An 18,414-nucleotide genomic window follows, 5' to 3' on the forward strand; every position below is an offset into this window, starting at 1 on the left:
AGTGCTAACGTTTCAGCTTTTTAAAATCTACATCAGTAATTTAAAAGAGATAGGATCACTTACAGACATGTACTGATGCATCACAATACAAAGTTAAATGGGAACCCAGGTTGAAAGGAGGACAAAAAGATGCTGCAAGGAGATATAGTCAGATTTAGTGAGTGGGTAAATAGGCGAGAAAATAGGTATAATGTGGAGGGATAAGAAAGTTCTTCAGTTTTGTTGGAAAAGAAACGATCTTACTCCTCACCTCCCACACCACTGTGGGGAGCATACAAATGTTGATGTTTGCAGAGAATTGAGTATATTCCCACCAGGAGCACAAGTAGTTAGTGCAGATACAGAAAACAATAAGAAAGGCACAAGCAATTAGGAAGACAAATCACTAATCAAAAAAACAACTGAAAGGTATGAGCAAGAAATTTAGAAAATCATAATACTATCGGGCAGAGTTTGTAAAAGGGAAAGTTATTTGATAAATTGAATCATGCTTGCGGCTTTAACAAATATAATGGATGAAGGGGAACCAACAGTTGTAGTGCATTTGGAGTTCCAAAATACCTATGATAAACTGTCATAAAATGTTAATAAACAAAGTAAATACTAATAGAGTTGGCGGTGATATATTAGCATGAATATTGGATTGGATGACAGACAGAAAGATCAGAATGGGGTAAAGAGACATTTTCCAAGTTGGTGAGTTATAACTGGTTGGAACTTTATTGCTGGAACAGCACAGCAGGTCAGGCAGCATCCAGGGAACAGGAGATTTGACGTTTCGGGCACAGGCCCTTCTTCAGGAACCGTTCCTGAAGAAGGGCCTGTGCCCGAAACGTCGAATCTCCTGTTCCCTGGATGCTGCCTGACCTGCTGTGCTGTTCCAGCAATAAAGTTTCAACTTTGATCTCCAGCATCTGCAGACCTCACTTTCTCCTCGAAGAGTTATAACTGGGGAATGCTGGAGCTTCACTTGTTTGCAGTCCACATTAATGACTTAGATGAAGTAACCAACTGCATTGTAATCAAATTTGTGACAATATAAACATTGGTTAGGAGAAAGTTGTGAAGAGGGTACAAGTACTCTGCAAAGGGTTAAAGATAGATTAAATGATTTGGCAAAAAATTGGTCACTTAAAAAAGGTCATATTTGCAATTCAAAGTCAACAATTCTGGCAACTAGGAAATAAACTATGTTTAAGGCCACAAATCAAAGCAATGATGATTTTAATAAATTGTGGTACAGGCTCAAAGTGTCTGCTCAAAAGCCCACTGTATCTCCTATTTCTTATATTCTGCTGTTCAAATGATGTTAGCTTTTACCGCATTTGCTTTGAAGCACAAGAATAAACATGTATTGCTAAAGAGCATGATGAGACCACATCCAGAGTATTGTCTGTAGTCTGGTCATAATATTAAAGGCAGGCTATACTTGTTTTGGAACCAGGATTACAAAAGTTCACAAGATTGGCACGCAAGATGAGAAGGTTATAATATGATGAAGCTAAACAAACTAGGCGTTTAGGAAAATTAGTGAAGATCTCATTTAACCTATTGTTCCATCCCTATCATACTTCAACTTTCTGGATTCCTGTTTCTGGTCTCTCATTTCTTTCAACCTTTGCATCAAAACTTTTCAAGACAATACAATCTACTCTTAATTTAAAATTATTTAATTCAAGTTATTTGATATTTTTATGTTTAGGCACTAAATTCACACTTGCTGTTATTAATGTTCTTTAGACTGGATAACAGAGTTTTTTAATGCAAAAGGATAATCAGCAATAGACTGCATCAGTAGTTCAGTCACTTCACCTTACTTACTCTCAGTCTCCTGCTCTCAGGCATTTACTACAGCTTTAATTCATTCTTGGGAGATGGACTCACTGGCCATCATAATATATCTTACCTATTCTTAGCATAATGAATGGTTTACTAGGGTACTTCAGGAACAACTAACAATCAAATATTCAAGTGTATGTGAAACTGGAGTCACGTATAGATTAAAACAAACAAGGACAGCATGGACATTTTTATGACAGTGTCAGTTTGACAGACATGCTTACTGATATTTTACTCTATTAACTTTTTTCAAAAATTAACATTACTACACCACCACATGCGAAAGCATGTTATTTTACTAATCATGACTGGAGTGATTCCAGGTTGCAGAAATGAAAGGCCAGTGTCAACGATTACACCATGCACTGCTCTTAAGTGGTCAAACTTTCCCGCCACTAAAAATCAAAAACTTCACAATAGATATCACAGAATTAGCAAGGAGGAACTAGAGCACTTGCCTTTTTTAAGGCCAACGAGATTAACACTTCTACATCCTGCCCTGCCTGAAAATCAACTGACTCCATCTAAATCTCAAGGATAAATCTCTTTGAATCTTTATGCTGCTGTTTAAACACACAAGCAGTGTATTCAAAGAGAGGTGGATAACTATTGATTTATCATTTTTTTTGTTAGTTGTACGAAAATAGAGGTGGTAGCATAGTGGTAATGTTACTGGACTATCAATCCAGAACTCCAGGCTAATCTTCTGGGCAAACGGGTTTGAAGCGAAACATGGCACATAGTGAAAACTGATTTCAATAAAGTCCAGAATCTGAAAACAAGCTGGACTAATGGCTACCATCTAGCCAATGTTGATTGTTGGAAAAATCCAGCCAGTTTTTTTTTAACCGAAGGAACTCTGCTGTTCTGAAGTAGTCTGCCTGACATGTGACTCCAGACTCACAACAATGTTTCTTAACTCGGGAGTTAATCTCAACTAGTGATGAACAATAAATTTTGGCCAACCCATTGATACCCACAACCCATGGACAATATAAAAAAACTGATATCTGATGGCTGATCTAGTGCTCCTAAGATGAAATTGAGCAACAAAGAAACCAAATGAAAACTTATGAAAGTATCAGTGACGATAAGCAAACAACTAATAAATAAGGTTTTACAGATGCAAATGATGTGAAATTCAGCAATAAGGAAAACGTATAAGAATGGATTTTGAAATTGTAAATCAAAGTGCTTTAGTGTCAGACTAGGAGCCAGTCACATAATGTTCTCAACATTAAAGCTTGTGCAGTTTAAAACTGAAATGGAGGTGACATTTCTACCACACTGAAGTACACAAAATTTATGCCAAGTTCAACAATGAACCACCATTTGCAATTTGATAATTAAAATGAGAGCAGGTTTTTGCCTAATGAAGACTGTCATCTTTAAAGAAAAACATGGCTTTCACTTAGTATTAATGTAATGTTTTGCTGAACTTTACTGATGCAGAGCAGATAGTTTAGTTTTAACTTATACAATGACAGACACATGCACAACAAAGGCATAATTTCCACATTAAATCTTATTCTATGTCTGACAATTCTCAGAGAAACGCGAGGGCAACACCAACCAAAGCCATAGGAGCAGAAACTGGCCATTCGGCCCATCTGAGTCTGCTCCACCATTCAATAATGGCTGATAAGTTTCTCAACACCATTCACCTGCCTTCTCCCTGTAACCTTTGATTCCCTTAACAATCAAGAACTTTCTAGCTCTGTCTTAAACATACTCAAAATTGTGGCCTTCTGTGGCAATTAATTCAAAAGATTCACCACTCTCTGGCTGAAAAGGTTTCCCCTCATCTCCATTCTAAAGAGTCTGCCCTTTACTCCAAGACTCTGTCTTCAGGTCCTAGTCTCTTCTGGTAATGGAAACATCTTCCCAACATCCATCCTATCCAGGCCTTTCAGTACTCTAAGTTTCAATTAGATCCCCTCATCCTTTCTAAACTTCATGGAGTATAGACCCAGAGGCATCAAACTTTCCACATATCTGAAGCTTTTCATTCCTGGGAATCATTCTCATGAGCCTTCTCTGGACCCATTCCAGGGCCAGTACATCCTTCTTAAGATACGGGGATCAAAATTGCTCACAACATTCTAAATGTGGTCTGATCAGAGCCTTCGAAGCCTCATGAGTATGAACCTGCCTCTATATTCTAGTCCTCTTGAAATAAATGCCAACATTATATTTGCCTTCCTAACTATTGACTCAACCAGCAAGTTAACCTTCAGAGAAACCTAGACGAGGACTCCCAAGTCCCTTTGCTCTTCAGATTTCTAATTTGTTTCCCCATTTAGAAACTTTCCCCATGCTTCTATTCTTCCTACCAAAATGCATGATCTCACACTTTCCCACATTGTATTCCATCTGCCACTTCTTTGCCCACTCTCCCAACCTGTCTAAATTCTTCTGCAGCCTGCCGCCTCCTCAACACAAACTGTCCCTCCATCTATCTTTGAATCATCTGCAAACTAGGCCAGAATACATTCGGTTCCTTCATTTACACCATTAATGTATAAACTCCACTAGTCACCAGCTGCCATCCTGAGAAGGACCCTTTGATCCCCATTCTCTACTTTCTGCCAGTACCCATGCTAGTACCTTGCATCTAACACCATGAGCTTTTATCTTACTCAGCAGTTTCCTGTGCAGTACCTTGTCAAACGCATTCTGGAAGTCCAACTAGATAACATCCATTGGCTCTCCTTTGTCTAACCTGCTCGTTACCTCCTCAAAGAATTCTAACATTTGTCACACATGATCTCCCCTTCATGAAACCATGCTACCTTTGTTCTATTTTTCTTTGCACTTCCAAGTATTCAAAAATTTCATCCTACAAGCCACTCTACATGGGATTCATCAATTTGATCAAGGCTTTTGGCACAGTTGATCAGGAAATGCTATGGAAGACACTGTCAGAGGTTAGCTGTCCAGAGAAATTTATCAACATCCTCTGTCTCCACCGTGTGGATGAGGGTGACAGTCCTCACAGTAGTACCAATCTGGATCTATTAAGAATTAGACTGGGTCTGCAGCAGGTGGTGAGGAAACCAATAAGGAAAAACATACTTAATCTCATCCTCACCAATCTATGACAATAGCAGTAAGAGTGACCAACACACAGTCTTGTGGAGTCAAAGTCCCATTTGTGCATTGAAAATTCTCTTCAATGTGCTGCATGGCATGTTCACTGTGCTTAATGGAACAAACTGAGTGCAAATGCCACTCAGCTCCTGACGTTATTACAACTTTGATTCAAACATGGACAAATGAGTTGAATCCCAGAGATGAGGTGGGAGAGAGCCAGCCCTTCACATCAAGATCGCATTTGATTGAGGGTGGCATCCAGGAGCCCTAACAGGGATAAATTCTCCACTGGTTGGAGTCATACTTGGTATATAGGAAGATAGTTGTGATTGTTGTAAGTCAGTCATCTCAAGACATCGTTGCAAGCGTTCCTCAAAGTAATGTCCCAAGTCCAAATATCTTCAGCTTCTTCATTGGCATTAAGACAGGAAGCAAGCAGAGGTCTGTGATCACCCCCATACTATTCTCTATCTTCATCGCCAAAATTCTTCACCTTGTCAAGAACAAGTGGGGTGGACATTGTCTGCCATCAGATGTAAAACTTTTCACTCTCAACAAGATGAAATCCAAGAAGAAAATGACAGTGACATCATTCATGAAATTTCAGTATGTGGATGACAACATCATCTCCGCTCTCTTGGGAGAGAAACTTCAATCCTTGCTTAATGCCCTTATGGCAGCATACCGAAAAATTGGTCTCAGGCTCAATCCCAAGATGACTTTATTCATTCATTCAAGGGCAAGTTGAGATCTAACCCTCCAGTAAGATCTGGATCTATTAAGAATTAGACTGAGTAACTAACACACAGTCTTGTGGAGTCAAAATCCCATCTTTGCATTGAAAATACTCACCACTGTGTTGCATGGCACAATTACAGTGCTTAATGGGACTAACTTTGAACAGATCCAGCAATACAAGACTGGGCATCCATGAGATACTGTGGACCATCAATAGCAGCAAAATCATTCTCCAACACAATCTTCAACCTCAAGGCCCAGCAAATCTCCCATTACCATCAAGCCAGGAGATCAACAGTGGTTCAATAGAGAGTGCGGTAGGGCATGCCAGGAGCAACACCAAGCATCCCCTGAAAATGAGATGTTAACGTGGTGAAGCTACCAAACAGGATTATTTGCATACCAAATAGCAGAAGCACCACATAACAGTCAAAGATAAGTGATCCCACAATCATCAAATCAGATCTAAGCTCTGCAGTCTTGAAACATCCAGTCATGAATGGTGGTGGACAATCAAATAACTCATTGGACGAGGCAGCTCCACAAATACCCCTAGAAGAGTTCAGTCTATCAGTGCTAAAGATAAGGCTGGAGTATTTACAACAATCTTCAGCCAGAATTGCACAGTGGACGATGCAACTCAACCTCCTTCCGTGATCCCCGTTTTCAGCCAATTTGATTTACTCTACATGATGTCAAGAAACAATTGGAGGCACTGGTACTGTAAAGGCAACATCTAGAAACAGTACTGAAGACTTGTATTCTAGAACTTGCGACACCCTGGCTAAACTGTTCAGTACAGCTTACCACACTTGCATCTACCCAAAAATATGAAAAATTGCCCAGATACTTTCTGTAAACCAAAAGCAGGAAAAATCCGACCCAGCCAATTACTCTCTCAGCAATATACTTTTGATCATCAGTTAAAGTGATGGAAGGTGCCAACAAAAGTACTATCAAGCAGTACTTGCCTAGTAATAATTTTCTCACAGATGCTCTCTCATAGAGTGCAAATACCACTCAGCTCCTGACCTTATTAGTACTTTGATTCAAATATGGTCAATTGAGTTCAATTTCTAGAGATGAGGTGGGAAAGAGCCAGCCCTTCACCTCAAGGTCGCATTTGATTGAGGGTGGCATTCAGGAGCCCTAATAGGGGTATATTCTCCACTGGTTGGAATCATACTCCGTGGATCGGAAGATAGTTGTGGTTGTTGTAAGTCAGTCATCTCAACTACAAAACATTGTTGCAGGCGTTCCTCAGAGTAATGTCTCAAGCCCAAATATCTTCACCTGCTTCTCTCCATCAAAAGATCAGAAGTGAAGATGGTTGCGCATGATTGCATAATGTTCAGTATAATCCGTGACCCCTCAGATATTGAATTAGTCCACCTTCAGATGCAACATAAAGTGGACAATATCCAGGCTTGGGCTGAAAAGTAGCAAGTAACATTTGCGCCACACAAAATTGCCAAGAAATGGGTATCTCCAACAAAAGACAAAGTAATCAATGTCCATTGACTTTCAATGGCAGTAGCAGTACTGAATCCACCATTATCACATTCTCGAGTTCAGTATTGACCAGAAACTCAGTTGAACTCACCATAGTGGCTACATGAACAGGTAAGAGGCTAGGCAAACTGTAGCAAGAAACCCATCACTCCAAAAGCTTGTCTACCATCTGCAATGCACAAGTCATCAGTGAGATGGCATGTTCTGAATTTGCCTGGATAAATGCAGCTCCAATAACCCTCAAGCAGCTTGAGGCAATCCAGGACAAAGTAGCCTGCTTGATTGGCACCACATCCACAAACATCCATTGCCTCAAACACCAATGCTTAGTAGCAGCAGTGCATACTATCTACAAGATGCACTGCAGAAATTCACCAAAAATCATTCGACAGCACCCTCCAAAACCTCAACCACTTCCATCTAACAGATACATGGGAACATTACCACCTTACACTTTTCCCTTGAAGCCAGTCACCATCCTGACTTGACATATGGGTGTTCCTTCACTGTCGCTGGGTCAAAATCCAGGAATTTCGTCCCTTTCAGTTTTGTGGGTCTCCCTACAGCATATAGTCTGTAGCAGCTCAAGAATGCAGCTCACCATCACCTTCTCAAGCACAACTAGGGACAGATAATAAACAATGACCAACCATCAACTCCGACACTCTATGAGTGAATAAAATTTACACAAAATCAAAAGAGAAATTCTCCCACATACGGAGCATTTCCCCTACCTGGGAAGCTACCTCACATCTGAGGCTGACATCAATGTAGATTCCAATATGGCATCCAGTCTAGTAGTGTCACCTTCGGACACCTAACTACGAGAGTCACCAATGATCATAACAACTGTACTGAAACCAAGAGCCATGTATTTAAGGCAGCTATTCTTTCAATTCTTCTTCATAATTCTGAAAGACCCTGAATAAATACTATCAATGCTGTTTGAGATGGGTTCTCTGCATCGGCTGAAAGGACTGACGTTCTAACACCCGAGTTATTTTGCGAGGCACTAACTAGAACATTGAAGTCAATGACCATCCAAAGTCAACTCCACTGGCCCACCCATGTGAGGGAAGGACCAAGAAAGTACTTCAAAGGCTCCCTAAAGACCTAAGTCAAGGAATGCAATGCTGATATCAATGCCTGGTAGGCATTCATTTAGAAGAAATTGACTTGGAGGAACCTCCTCTATGAAAGGGCACAATTCATCGAGAACACACATTGGCAAGAGGAAATATGGAAAGAGCCACCTGAGAAATACCATTAATTGAGGGCAAGGACCAATTCCACTTCCCAGAAACACCAGCCAAATGCATAGTTGCTGATATAGCTATAGGATCAAGCTCATCAACAACGCAGAGACCCATAGAAGTCATGGCCAGTGACTTGGAATTTTCTAGATAAACAATCATAGTCATGTGACTGCCAACAAATGAACATCATACAAATTGCCATCAAAATAAGCTCTTAAATGCTTATAGATATGTTGTTTCATATTCTGAAATGTTAATGATTATTCAGTAGAATGAAAAATGGGGTTTTGAGAGTATTCAAGTTAAATTGCAAACCGTACATCAAAGAGCAACTAATAAAATAGAAGTCCTAAAACTGCTCAATGTATAACGATCTTGGATTTGAATTTATGTTTGACAAAAATTGTTCCTAAACGTGTATATATCTGGTCTAATATTGAAATACCTTTCGACAACCAACAAATGATAAACTATTGAACAAGAACACTGGTCAATAATTCTAATGTTTTAGTGTCAAAAATTAAAGTTAAAACAGTAATGCTTTCTCATGTTAATTACGTGTAGTCATTGCTTCCTCATCATTTATTTCTTTATTCAGACTTTAATAAGCCATTTTGTGTAGCAATATGAAGGTCAATGATATACATAGCAGCTCTTTAAAATGACATTTAAATGTAGCTAATAAACAAAAAACATTATTTGGAAGGCACGTTATGACAGACATTTATTCTCAGCTATTCGAAGGAGAAGAGGGAAAGTGGGAAACAGGACAACTGTAAATGTGGGTTCACCTCTTCAGCAGCTGCTTCGGAAAGTAGCCCTTCTCTTTGAGCACAAGTAACATGGAAATACGCTCTGCACATACCAGCATCACAGCTTACGCACACTCCAGTTCGAGCAAATCGCATGTCTTCACATAAACTACACTCCTGAACAAACAAAAGAAGAAAATCAGTCAGGAAGTCCTCTAAGCATTGTAGCTTAACCAAGCTTGAATGATTCAGCAGAAATTATGTAACAAGCATGCACATGAAAATACTGTCATGACTGGGTTGATGGAGAACACGCACTACATGCTTAGAATATTCTGAAATGGTACTGATTATTTAACACAATGAAAAATGAGTTTGAGAGAGCATTCAAGTTAAATTGTTTACTTCAAAGAATAGCCAATAAAGTAAAAAGCCTAAAACTACTCATTATAAAAGGATTTTTAATTTGTTTTTTTTCAAAACTTCTTCCGAAATGTACATATACCAACTGTAATATTGAAATACCTTTTGACAACTAGCAATGAGTGATAAACTAATGAAACAAAGATACTGGTCTAGAAATGTGCACCATTATAACCAATGCGAAGTAAAAATTAACTAATTACTTAACAAGAATCATGAAACCGATCACTCTCGCCCTGTAATTTATACAGAAACCGATGCACTAGATAGTACTGTATGAAGGCCACATGCCAATGTCACTGCACAAGTTAAGAAAAATGTCTTTATTCAAACATTATTCAAGTAAAAGAACAAGCTAAATAGTTAGAAAGGGCTGCAACCTTTACAATAGGAGCCAGAACACCAACTATCAGGACAAATTTGTTCTGCAATATTTCTGAATAAATGAGTGACAATTAGTCATTGTGACTGTCTTGCATATATAGCAAACTTTTTACTAATCAGCACCGATGAAACCAGGAGTTTGCTGGTCAATCAAATATTCCAGTTAATCAAGAGGTCCACATAATCAATGTAAAAATACATACTAAGTAATAGAAACATCATGCAGCGGGTTTACACATCACTGTTATACTTTCTTTAGAATATAAATGATTTAAACAATAATGCAATTTTACCTTAAGTAAAATTTACCAGCAGACAGCTTTCTTATTCACACCCTCAACTGACTACTCAGACATCATGGAGATCACGGGGATAATACAGAAAACTTCAGGTATTTGAGGTATATAATTTTTGCTAGTTTAGAGAATTCCAGTTCATAAGGTGCCAGCTAAAACAATGTTTCCTGTATTATCATTTATAGTTTACTTAGGGAACAGCTAAGAACCAAGGAATAGCTAAGAAACTGGCTCATTAACCATAAAGTAATTCAGAATGCTTTATTAAAAATAGCAATATAGAACATAAAAACAGAAAATGCTGGAGAACCTTAGCAGGTCTGTAGCATCTGTGCAAGGAGAAACAGAATTGATGTTTGATTCTTCTTCAGAACACCAGTGCTCCAAGGAAGAGTCAAACTCCACCAGGAATGTTAACAATTAACTTCATTTCTTCTTGAAAACAGAAGTTTCTCAGATGCTGCCAGACCTGCAAAGTTTCTCCAGCATTTGGTTTTTATTTCAGATTTATTTAAGAATGTAATCTAGTTTAATTTTTTTGAGAAAGTCACTAACATGGCATGTAAGGAATTGTCTATGGACATTATTATGAACACATTTGTTAAGGACCCACACAAGAGACAGGTGACAATAAAACAAACTGCATTGCTCGGAAATTGGTTAAAGGGGTAAGAGAAACATAACACTGAGAATGTGCGTAATCCAACTGGATGGTTGCGGCTAAGCAGTGTCCACTCAGGATGTGCACTCTGGTCTCTGGTTTACAGTATGTACATGTCAATAAATGAGGAGGAGGAATAGGGAATGGCACATACAAAAGAAAGTGGCATTAAGTGAAAAGACTTGCACTTTTGCTGCATCACTCTGGGATATTAAAGTACATTACAGACAATGGCATGCTTTTACAATGTAGTCAGTGTTACGTTGCAACAAATCAGTAATCAATTAATCAATTTTTGGTGTTGGTTGAGATAAAATAGTCCATGACATCTGAGCAAACACCAGTGATCTTGTGAATTCTGTCAGAAGATGTTTCACACCAAGAGGACAGGCTGGACTTCAGTTCAATATCTCACCGAAAAAATACTAAGACGATGCATCATTCCCTCAGTGCTGCATTGGCAGCATCAGCCTGGATCACATGCACTTTTGAAGCCGTCCATCTTCAAGACTCAAGAACTGCCAAATGCAGTGGGTCGAACATTAATAACTAAGTTTGGTGTTGACGCCAAGATACTATCACGAAGTGGTTGGAAGCAGACAGTAGAAAAGGGAAATTATAGGTTAAGATAAAAGGTAAAAAATAGACCAGATGCAATTCAAATCTAGAGAAGTGTGTAGTTTTCCACCATACTTTGTTACAGTCGAGAAGAAATGGGATTATTTTCTAAATGTTGAGAAGTTAGAAAGTGTAAAGAAGCAAAGACTTTATGGTTCATATATAGAATTCATACAAAATAACCAATACTATATGGAAAATTTGCTTTCATCTCAATAGGTCTGGCAAATAAAAGCACAGAATCTATGGACAGAATGCTGTATAAGGTGAAGGGGGCTTCAGCTGCCTAACTTTTGGGAAGGCCTACTGCATTTACAGATCTCAAGGTTTTGACGAGTCAGCTGCCAGTCTTCCACTGTGATCACAGGCATTTGGAAGGGCTGGTCAAGTGTTGGCCAGTCATTCAGAGGTCAGCAAATATACTAATCTGGGAAAGCAGTGTTTACTGACAGTACTAAATCACCTCTTGGCCCTTGAATCAAGAAGGAACCCATGCACAGTGAGTGATGGTGCAAGACAGGAGTCAGCAGATTTCCAAAGGCACGTAATTCCTGATGTTGGGTGTCTTGAGATGAAAGATCCTTGCCCAAAAAGCCTGTAAGCAAACCTACCAGAGTTGTACATTATGTTTCACACCTATCTCTCCACCCTTCAGGCACTCTGCCTGTATGCCTGATGAAGGGCTTTTGCCCGAAACGTCGATTTTACTGCTCCTCGGATGCTGCCTGAACTGCTGTGCTTTTCCAGCACCACTAATCTATTATGTTTCACACAAAGTTCTCAGTCATATTTTAAAGTATGTATACCCAAACTTAGTGTAAATCTCTGGTGATTGCTCCAAGATCTTTTTTCTACTCTGCTACCATACAGCAAGATGGCAGCAAAGTAGTATGCTCCTCCTGGAGCTCCTCTGCTCCACCTCTTCTTTCCCCTTTTCTTCCTCTCATTTTAGCAGTCCCAGAGCAAACGTGAGGGGAAAGCAGAGTCCCAGAGTAGCACAACATACGTTGGTGCAACTGAATGCTGGTGTGGAGCAGACTGGGGCCTAGCACAGGCGGTCAGACTATATGCTTGCTGAGCTGCTGCAATATACCATCTATTTGAAATTCTTTACCGGACTGTAATGTCAATCCTTTAGCTATGTTATAACTGTCTAATTTTTAACTTATTTTAGACAATGTAAATGGCTACTACTTTCCTTTCTTCCCCTCTTTTGTATCCAAGATTTGTACCTCGGTACTTGCACCTAAGATGGTGCCATTAGAGGCAGTCATTGTAAAACCTTTTCATTGTATTCCTGTACTTGAGTACACGTGACAATAAAGGATATTCTAGTCTATCTTTTAAATCAATTTATTGGCAATCGGTTTTAAAATAATCCTTGTATCAGATTTTTGAAAACAAACAAGAACATTTTTATTGTCGCAGAAATACAGTCTTACCTTCGCACCATATTTTGAATAGTTCATTTCTGTAAGAGTAACAGGCCGAAGTTTGTCGATATCTCCAAATGCCACACCAGGGACGTAAAGGGCACAAACAACATGAACCCACCTATAGAGAAAATACACAGGAAGCCACTGAGAGCGCAAACAATCGCGGAAATCAACTTCACGGTTGGCTCATCCTATCTGATTAGATTAGATTAGATTAGATTACATTACAGTATGGAAACAGGCCCTTCGGCCCAACAAGTCCACACCGACCCGCCGAAGCGCAACCCACCCATACCCCTACATTTACCCCTATATCTAACACTACGGGCAATTTAGCATGGCCAATTCACCTGACCTGCACATCTTTGGACTGTGGGAGGAAACCGGAGCACCCGGAGGAAACCCACGCAGACACGGGGAGAACGTGCAAACTCCACACAGTCAGTCGCCTGAGGCGGGAATTGAACCTGGGTCTCTGGCGCTGTGAGGCAACAGTGCTAACCACTGTGCCACCGTGCCGCCCCCATCTATGCTGGTAATTTGAAGCAGCAGACATGTTCAGCCCCACATGCCTCCATTTTGCCTGGAACCTCAAGTTCCTCATTAACACTCTTGTTTAAGATTATCTATGGTATTAACTTCCACCTATCATTTACATAACATGTTATATCCTGACAACAGTAAAAACATTTTTTATATACCCTCTAGATCTTTACCCAATGACTTTAAATCTGTGTCTTCATGTCAGGGACCCTTCTACCCCTCCTATCATTTTGAATATTTTTGTTGGATCACTGCTTAACCTATTCCTATTGTTCCAAAGACAATAGTTCTGATTTTTCCAGCCTATTAATACCTGAAGACTTGCATCCATGGTAACACAGGAACAAGGACCTTAAGAGGAATATGAAAAACCTTCAAGCCTGCTCCAACGTTCAATAAGATGTGGCTGATCTGCTTGTGATCTCAGATCTATTTTCCTTTAGAAATACCATGTTCTATCCTCAACTCCCTCACATATCAAAAACACCAACCTAACTCAGCTTGGAATATCTTAAAAAGCCAGCTTCCACAACTTCTGAGGAAGAGAATTTCATATAATAAGAACTCACAAAAAAAATTCTCTCCTGTCTTAAAAGGGAGACCTTTTATTCTTAAATTACATCCTTTCATTTTAATCGCTTCTCCCCAAGATGAAACATCCTGCAGGTATCTATCCTATTCGGTCCCCTCAGGATCTTGCGCGCTTCAATACAAGCATCTCTCATACTTCTAAACTCCAATGGGCACTAGTTCTTTGTCCCACAAAATATGCCGAATTAACATTCTCTAAACTACTTCTAAAGCAACGACATTTTCTTTCAAATAACAGGAAAAAAACTGTACACAGTACTCCAGGTCTCACCACCATCCTGTAAAGTTGTAGTAAAACTTCCATACTTTTAGAATTTAGACCAATTGCAAAAAAAAACTTACTGTTTTTCCTTTGCTTTATATGCGTAGTAAGATTATGAGGTTCATATATCAATGTAAGAGAGGGTGGTGCTGGAACAGCACAGCAGCTCAGGCAGCATCCGAGGATCAGGAGAATCGACGTTTCGTGCATAAGCCCTTCATCAGGAGATTTCCTGCTGAAGGGTTTATGCACCGAAACGTTGAATCTACTGCTCCTCAGATGCTGCCTGACCTGCTGTGCTTTTCAAGCACCAGATCCTCGCGCTGATCTCCAAAATCTGCAGTCTTCACTTCCTGCTATACACAGCGTACCCAGATTTCTCTCAACCACGAAGTTCTACAATCTCACTATATTTAAACAGTACACTGTTTTTCTTGTCTTCTTGTTGAAATTACCCATATTACCTCCATTATACTCTATCTGCTAAATGTTTGACCACTCGTTCAACCTGTCGATATCACTGTGCAGACTCAATACTTCCTCTCGACAACTTACTTTCCAACCTATCTTGGCATCATGGACTAGCTTAGCTACCATTTATTTGGACCCCCTCATCCAAATCATTTACATAGTACAAATAGCTACAGTCCCACTACTGGTGTCTGTTGCAGTGCAGTGGCTGCAGCCCACAAAAGACACACTTATCCCTACCTCTGCTTTCTATTAGCTAATCAACCATTTATCAGTACTAATATGTTACCCCCACACCATGTGATCTTGCGCAGCAAGCTTTGATGTGGCACCTTATCAAATGACTTTGGAAATCCAAGTATGCCACATTTACTGGTCCCCCTCTATCCCACCTGTGATTTTACTTTGTCTTATTAACATCCTGGTAAACCTTCTCTATATCACACTCCTTTCTAAAGCTTTGTTAACCTGTATAAAGTCACTAAAACAATATACAAGACAGCCAGTGTAATCAAGGGTGAACAGAAAATAAAGTATGTTTCACATATGCATCAACTCCTTCCAGAAATATAATAAACAATTTCAACTTGCAGAATGCAAGTGGTTCTACAACTGATTTCAATGCTTATGTTTAGACAAAGGAAAGCAAAATAGAGCAGCCTCTCATTCCTGATCAAGTGAGATGCATTTTTAGAAAACGGGCAAGGTTAGAATCTGATTTTGCATTATACTCTCTGAAACAAAGAGGTTTAGATGGCATGTGATTGTGTTCTCATGGCATGTGATTGTGAATATCTGCTGCATCCTGGAACAAAACCCTTTTCCCAGAGAGCAGATAGTGTGCAATGCCACAGCTGGTTCGGTCATTTGGGACTGGCTAGCTCAGTTGACTAAATGTCTGGCATATAGCTCAAAACAGTGTCAATAGCACAAATTCAATTTCTATTTCTGCTAAGGTAGACATGGGATCTGTCTTCTCAGCTTACCCCTGAAGGGTGGAGGACAATGGCAACCTATCACGACAAACTGCAAAAAATTGATTAAGGATGAAACATCCAATGTCAATTAGCCAAGGGTGACATGTGAACAAAGCACACAACGTAACATATCTTCAGTGTTAGCATATGAGGAAAATCTTAGCTAGTACTTTAATGACAAACAATGAACAATCAACATCTTTGTTCAACAGCTAACCTAACAACCTTTTATGAACTAATTTAAGAGACTTTCATAATCTTTGAGACAGTGTATCTCAAAATTACAGATGTATCTCCTGACAAAGTTGTGAAAAAACTCATGGAGAAAGGAAGAAGAATTGACTGAGACTGAACCAATTAGAAATCGGCAAGTTTTGAAAAACACAGGATCAGGTCAGGCTTCCATTAAGAGACTCACTTATACTTATCCTCATCATCATCATCAGGCTGGCTGCAGTAGTAGCTATTTTCAATAAGTGCTTGTGATAACTCTTCAATTCTAGTAAGTTTCCTTTTCCATTTTCTACTTTGGTTTTACTGCAACTTTTTTTTTTACAAGTATGAAGCCTGCCCTTTTCAAACACAATTGTGAACGGGGACTGGGAATACACAATTGCAAAAAACTTGACTTTTTTAAAAAACTCTTTACTTGTCCTTGTTACTTGACACTGCAGCATGAAATGGCATTTAAATTCCTGTTTTTTCTCCCAGCGCCCATTTGGGTTATGGGGCTGCAAAACTTTCCAGTATTTCAGGCAGTCTCTAGACATGGAGAATAGATCTTTCAGGCACTGCTGCCAGCAGTTTGGGAGAAAAATGCATGCCTTTGTGCCCGTGCTGTCTCTGCTTTTGGAAAGTTGTTTTATCTTGAGAGAGACTTTCTTTTACTTCCTCTATACAAGATATGGAGAAACAAATATTTAATGCAGATTTCATTTGCAATCCTAATAAAGCTCTCAAAATATCCCACAATATTGTAAAATAGCTATGTCCATTAAAGAGAAATTTCCAAAAATGTAACACTTAGAAAGATAAATTAACAGATTTTGAACTGAGGCTTGGTGGGGTGATGGCTCACAACGAGAATTATGCAGGAGGTTTTAGAGGACCCTGAACATATCAAATATTCTGAGTGAGTAAATTCGTTTGAGATTTCAAACAGCTTGGAGAAATTTGAGACATAAGTATACAGAAGTGCCCTCTTAGCTGGTGTCAGCAAGAGGAAACTGGCAGTTTATGATTTCCAATCTAAATTTAAAAGGCAAGTGCAATGACAGGTATATGAGATCAGATAGCTCACATTTAGATATCATGAAAACAGACTTCCAGCAATGTGGTCAGAATTGTCAATTATGATGGAGCTAGTGGAGTATATTGTTATTTTGGGAACTATGAACTACAATAATTTCTGAAGGGGACCTTCTATGAACCACATGCAGAAGCCTCTGAACGCGCTTATAATACTTAAACCAACATTATTATTCCTTTCTTGAAGTGAAACAAACCTTCCAGCATCAGTCTCTTTAAAAATTCCATCCACATTGGGACACAACTCACAACTGGGTGTAGCTCCACATTTGCATGCATCACAGAACCAGGGTTCTGTTGAGTTTTCAGAGGCAGAACTCATAATGGAATCACTTTCACCATCGACACCATAGCATCCTGCCAGAAGAGAAAATACACTGATGAAATGTCTAGACTTCACTTCAAGAACTTATCCTGAGACGTAACCCCAAGTGAGGTGTGTGCAACTGACAGCATTCGCTTGGAGATTTACTTGAAATTACAAGTACAAACTTTACCCAAATATCTTCAAAAGACTCTAGCTATTACACTCTGAAACTGAAGTTCTCTCAGGAATAAAGGAAGTGCAAATTTTACAAGCATAAAATCCAAAACGTTGCACTTTAGGTGATGCAAAACCAACATTAGTAAAGATGACTTACTAATATATACAGTGCAAGACATCAAATAAAATAATCCTTTCCTAAATACGTAAAACAGTTCAACTTATCATAGAAGAGACCCCATACAAAACAGAATACAGAGGAACCTCGATTATCCAAATATCAATTATCCGAATATCCGATTATCCAAAGGAGGTCTCGAGGTCCTGATAGAAACATTATATCAAAGACGTGTTTCCAACACTTTTGTTTACATTGAATAAAAGTGAACTCCACTTCCTGAAATGCTGCCGTGAACAGTCCTGGACGTCAATGGGAGCCCAGACACTGTCTCCAAATGACTGACTGCCGGCCCTATCTCTCTCCCCACACTTTGCCTGGAGTTCTACACAGGCATGCACCCTAAACCCCCTTTCCCAGATAATCTCTCCAATATTGTACTGTATAGGGCAAAGGTGGAACCTGTCAAAAAGTTGCAGTAAAAAGTTGTGTGCGCGCGCGTGCACTATTTGGAGACTCACCCCCCAAAAGGCAGCAGCAGCAGTCTTGTTGTTGGTGTCCCGTCCATCTGCCCCAGAGAAGGGTTGGGGAGTGGGTGGGGGATGGGCAGTGTTGGACGGCGTTGGTGCGGGAGGGATGGTGTTGGACAGGG

At 39.5% G+C, this 18,414-nt stretch overlaps 1 protein-coding gene across 13 annotated transcripts in view; it reads right to left on the reverse strand.

Moving 5' to 3' along the window:
- phf14 (PHD finger protein 14) overlaps positions 1-18,414 on the reverse strand; it is a 290,569-nt gene that overhangs the window by 209,282 nt on the left and 62,873 nt on the right. For all 13 annotated transcript variants that reach the window (XR_006311667.1, XR_006311666.1, XR_006311664.1 and 10 more), the window contains exons 5-7: positions 17,358-17,517; positions 13,015-13,126; positions 9,230-9,367 (exon numbers count right to left, since the gene is read on the reverse strand). Coding sequence is in view for 8 of the 13 variants with exons in the window: in XM_043689855.1 (XP_043545790.1) it covers positions 9,230-9,367; positions 13,015-13,126; positions 17,358-17,517 (410 nt within the window). In the remaining 5 variants the exon portion in view is untranslated. The remainder of the gene's footprint in view (positions 1-9,229; positions 9,368-13,014; positions 13,127-17,357; positions 17,518-18,414) is intronic.

This window comes from Chiloscyllium plagiosum, chromosome 5 (assembly GCF_004010195.1).
Source record: "Chiloscyllium plagiosum isolate BGI_BamShark_2017 chromosome 5, ASM401019v2, whole genome shotgun sequence".
Taxonomy (NCBI): Eukaryota; Metazoa; Chordata; class Chondrichthyes; order Orectolobiformes; family Hemiscylliidae; genus Chiloscyllium; species Chiloscyllium plagiosum.